The following is a 5,479-nucleotide window of genomic DNA, read 5'->3' as shown; positions in this document are numbered from 1 at the left end:
CTCTTTTTCAAATAAACAATAAAACTAAAAATGTGGAAGCGTTACCTTTTCAAGAAGACAATTTTTACATATGAAAGTGGAACTCTAGGTGCAATTCTCTTGGTGAGATTGCTATGTACTCTAATGGTAGAAAATAGAGCTGAATAGGGATTAATGAGAGATGAAAATAGAGAAAGTGAGAAATGAAAAATAGAGATAAAAAATAGAGAAAGTGATAGAGGAGTTGGCGAGCAGAGATGAAAATGGCGGAGGAGATCTGTGGAGACAGAGGAGTAGACGCCACGAATGAGAGAGATGAAAATGGCAGAAGTAGGTTTCTTCTTCGTATGTATTTCATTTCCCTCTTTTTTCTACTTTTTTAAAATAAATTGGCCTGCTATATCAACAATGGTGTGCAAATTGGTACGCTATTCGCTTGCCTGTAGAGGAATTGGAATAAAATATAGGTTTCTATATTAGCGGGAATGGTTGCCATTAGAAATGGGAAGAAATCCTGTGCGGAGGTCTACTTGAAAATAAAATGTAAGCTGACATGTCATCATCTCATTAGTTGGTGTAAGCATGGTGTTTACACCACGTCCGGTTAGAAGATGGACTCATTGCTAAAATGTTCTAAGGTGCGGCTAATAAGATTGAAAAAACTGTTATTGTTATAAACTATCTTGAATTGTATGACCACATTTAACTAGCCGTCAAACGCATAGTGCTAGTCGTCAAAAACATAGTTAATTAGCCGTCAAATGCATAGTGCTAGTCGTCAAAAGCATAGTCTCTTTTGTAATCCTATATATATGGGTATATTGATGTTATATTATATACAGATCAATAAGAGAATCTCCTATCTCATTCTCTCTCTCTGTGAAACTTTCTCCATTTTCATTGAGTTCATAACACGTTATCAGCACGATTCTCATGATCTTCCTCCTCTTTCCCAACTCCATTTTCTTTCTTGGAAAAAAGTGGAAGTTGGAGGTGAAACTGCAAGCCGAAACATATATTGAACATGGACTATCGTTCAGTTTTTTTTTTTTCTCTCCTTTCTCAGATCTGTGTGCTTGTTCATTGGCTTCCTCCGTTGAATTTCTTTTTAGTTTCTCCTGAGCATCCAGCAAGATGATCTGTGAGTTTCCATTGGCAGCCGTCCCGTACGCTCGGATCCTCTGGTTTATTCTGGGTATTGGCGAATCGGGAAGGAGTTGCAGCTCGGTGTTGCTCGATAACGGGTCCTGCCCTGCCGATTCAAAGCATAGACGACGTCCATGGCAGTTATAGTCTTACGGCGAGCATGCTCTGGCCCTGGCCTGATACAGTTCGAGGCTCAACGATTAAAGTTGACCGGACGATACGTCTGTAGTAGTCATCACAGACCGCAGAAATTCTGCAGTTGTATAGATCCAATGAAAATAGATCCAGAAAATAGATACGACAGATGCAGCTCTAATTTACATAAGAATTGGTCTTTTGTATAAAAGGACTTGGTTTTCCTTGCTGCAAACAGAGACTTCGTTTCATCTCTACGTTGGCCGGTGTGTAAACAAAATCAATGACAGAGAGTAAAGGGGAAATCGGACGGCAACATGGGAGGATTTTTTTCTGGGTCTCAACATGTTGTTCCTCTTCGTCGGTGCTTATGTACTCGGAGGTGGCTTTTGAGACTTAAAGCAAGAGGTGCCGGCTGTACCAGTGGATCATCTAGGGGAGAGCTCAGAAGGGGGGTCCTGTTCGAGACTCTCAGGTGGCTCTACCCAGCCCTTCATGATGGCTGCGAACGGACGGCCGGGCTGGTTGGCCTGAAGGAGCAGGTCTTCTTGGTCGGCCATGACTGGGGAGTTATGATTGCCTGGAACCCAACCTTAGATCTAGAGGAAGGCTTCAGAGCTTCGTTTGGTAATGATTATTACTTTTGCAGGTTTCAGGAACACGGAGAAGCTAAAGAAGATTTCGCTTGTGCCGATACCGCAACACTAATGAAGAAGTTCTTTTCTATATTTGGTCCAAATCCTCCCTAATATCTTTCCTCAAATCACGGCTTTTTGCTGTGTTGTGAGTATGTTTCAGTTTAGATTTGACTGAGTCATTGTGGCTACTAGAACCCATTTAGAAAAGTAGGGATAACACTTTAAGACTTTTTAACAAAATCTTTAAAAGTGACTCACAAGACAAAGAAAAAGAAAAGTGGGGCAGCAGGTTTTTGGCTTCTTTTCAAAATGAAATGGAGACACATTCACGTGACTCTTGGGAAAAACGTTTGGAGCTTTTTCCAAATCAAAAAGCAAAGTTTTCTTCCCCTTTTTCATTTTGGACAGATTTACTTTTAGAAACACATAGGACCCTTACTATTTTTGTTTTATTGTTTTTTTTATTCAAACAACTTGCGAGGAATAGAAAGCAGGTGGGAGGAGTAAAGCATTTGATTACGTTGGAGGATTAAAGTCAACAGCTATGCGAGACGAGATTTGAAGACTGAGATCACAGGTATCATGATAAGATTAAATGATCTTTTACTTCAAATTTCTGATGATTCTGAAGTTAGTAATCTTCAACTTCAAGTAAGTTTTTAATATATTATTTACAATTGCTGAGGTGAATATTTATGGTTATATTCATTATTATTATTTGGTAAATTCTATGTTTATTTACATAGTTTAGATACAAGTTTTATTTATTCTTTTATACTTGTTATAAATTATTGATGATATGATTTATCTGAGAATGGAAATGGAGCATCCCTGAAGGATCGCCCTAAATCAATAATAGCTTTTGAGTATCTCATAATTTAAATGAGTGATACGTGTACCAAAAGTTCTATGATTTATGCACCTGAAGTTGCATAATTGAAATTGTGGAAAGAACATATATTTGAATGAACGTCTCGAATGTGCTCCTGAAATAGCAATATCGAGTATGCTCCTGAAGTAGCAATATGAAATGCAAACGTTCACAATATATTCTAAATTTGAATCAGGTCTTTCAGTGACTGAGCAAAATAATGAGCTTTTGATAAGAATCATTAGCCACATCTTACTAGATCTATATCATTCCCTAAAGTGAATGATAATGAATTTATATCATTTTATTCCCTGAAGTGAAAAGAATAATGCGTTTCATTCAAAGAAACTAAGAGATTAGACGTGATAATGAATATTTTTTCGGGCCAGAAGCTCGTATTGGAAAAGCTATCTGTTGCCCAGATGACTAACACAAGAGGGGGGTGAATTGAGTTGTATTAAAAAAAATAACAATTATAAATCAAATATATAATATAAAATATAAACAAAATATGAAATAACAATAAATATAAGGAGTAAGGGTAAGAGAGAAGCAAACTCAGTATGTTAACGAGGTTCGGCCCCACTGCCTACGTCCTCGCCTCAAGCTACCCCTTGAGGATTCCCAAATTCACTATTCAACCTCCTTCAGGTGGAGATAGAAACCTATTACACCTTTGAACAACACCGCTACAAAGGATCCGTGTAGAACACCCTCTACACTTGCAATCACCTTACACGTGGTGATTCAACTATTCCCTGTGTAGAATACTTTCTACACACACAAGGGTTATACACACCCTTTTTCTGATACAAAAGCTGATAGTGGGTAGGTTATCAGAAAACACTCCTCAACGAGTGAAATAAGAACAATACAGCGCAAGCTATATCTCTCAAAATGAACAAGGATTAAGGCTCAATGTTTAGAGAAGAGAGAATGAAAGCTTTGAATGAATGTTGTATGCTCTTAGTGTTGTGAATGTGAAGCTCTCAAATGATCTATTTATAGGCATATGAGACTTCATATTCAAATTTAAAAAGATTCACATGTCAAAGACAACATCATTCACTTTTTCAAAAAATTCAAATAAAAGGTTCTTCTTTTTCAATTGTCAAAGACAACATCATTCACTTTTTCAAAGAATTCAAATAAAAGGTTCTTCTTTCTCAATTGTCAAAGACAACATCATTCACTTTTTCAAAAAAATCAAACCTAATCTTTTACTTTTGGCATATGACAAAATGAGCACACTTTCATTTTCAAAAAATTCAAACCTAATCTTTTACTTTTTGTATAAGTCTAAAAAAGCATCAATCACTTTTGAAAATATTCAAATAAAACATGCACATGTGAAAGATGACAATCAATCATCTTTAATATTTTCAAAGTTCAACCCTTTAATCAAGGCATGCACATGCAAAAGATGACAATCAATCATCTTTCAAAATTTTCAAATTTAATTTTCAAAAATATTCATGCACATGTGGAAAATGTATTTTAATGCTTTATGATAAAATATTAATTTTGAGCATTAATCCTAATTTCGAATTTTGAAGAGATTTAAAACATTACTCTATAATTTTAATGTGAACTTGTTCCCTTCTTGCTCATGCTTGTTTCCTTGATGTGCTTGACTCCATTGTGTAGACAACTTGAGCTTGAGACTTCTTTATTCTTTGAATTCATTTGTTATCATCAAAATCCATGTGTAGATTTATAATCACATGAAACTTGAAATCTTGAGTTCAACAATCTCCCCCTTTTTGATGATGACAAATATTTGATAGAACTTGAAACCTATATTAATACTTAAGCTCCCCCTGAAAATATGCGTTAGTTTTTCAAGCAAAAGTATAAATATAATTCCAAGCATATATAACAAGTTTAGCAATTTAAACAATGTTAATGTTCTAGTCTAACACTTCTCCCCCTTTTGGCATCATTAAAAAGGATCCGCAACAAGAAAATGGACTGAAGAAAACGATGCGTTTAATAGTCACTGTAGATAGTTGAAAAATGGAGCCGTCCGTGACCCGACAAGTGCTGCAAAGCCTCGAGGCCTAACTCTATGAATTTAATACGGCTGAAGATTTAAACAATCGCCTGATGTTGTTGACAAACGGGATTGAAGGCTCCGAGTTTCTATAAAAAAATGATCATTTTCATCTATCGGATGCCAAAAAAATAATCACTTCTTGACCTGAGTTCTGTTTTTCCACAACGATAGAATGGCTGAGCAATTCTCTTCCACTAATGTTCCAGACTTGAATCAGGAACCCTTGACGCATCAATCATCAATCTTCTCTCCTGAGGCCGTCAATACCATGATAGGAGCAGTGAACCGTTTTTCTAGTAAGGCTGATTCTGAGATTATTGCAGAATCAAGAATGCTCAGTAATCAATATGCTGCCTCTGTTACGATCATGTCTCGAAGGTTAATGGCGAGGGTGAGTGAGATTGATCATCTTAACATGCAAATATCTGAGTTACGACAGAAGCTTGCTAATAAGGATAGTGAGAATAAAAGGCTAAAGCAAGAAAACCAAGAGTTGAAAAAATTTGCAGATTGGTATGCTCATGATCTGCAACCACGAATAGAAGAGCTGGAACGAGAAAGGGTTCAGATACAAGGTCAACATCGGCAGATAACAGCAGAGGTTCATCGTTTACTAGAAAAATAGGGACAATCTACTGTTAATATCGCTGGCTT

At 36.4% G+C, this 5,479-nt stretch overlaps 1 protein-coding gene across 1 annotated transcript; it reads left to right on the top strand.

Moving 5' to 3' along the window:
* Positions 1–1,577: 1,577 nt before the first annotated feature.
* LOC122289316 lies at positions 1,578–2,009 on the top strand. Its single transcript, XM_043096300.1, has one exon. It carries the CDS (start codon positions 1,578–1,580, stop codon positions 2,007–2,009), a length of 432 nt encoding a protein of 143 aa, XP_042952234.1.
* Positions 2,010–5,479: the final 3,470 nt, after the last annotated feature.

The sequence above is a fragment of the Carya illinoinensis genome, chromosome 12 (assembly GCF_018687715.1).
Source record: "Carya illinoinensis cultivar Pawnee chromosome 12, C.illinoinensisPawnee_v1, whole genome shotgun sequence".
Lineage (NCBI taxonomy): Eukaryota > Viridiplantae > Streptophyta > Magnoliopsida > Fagales > Juglandaceae > Carya > Carya illinoinensis.
Note: the sequence above shows the minus strand (reverse complement) of the source record. Positions and strands in the feature narration are given on the sequence as shown.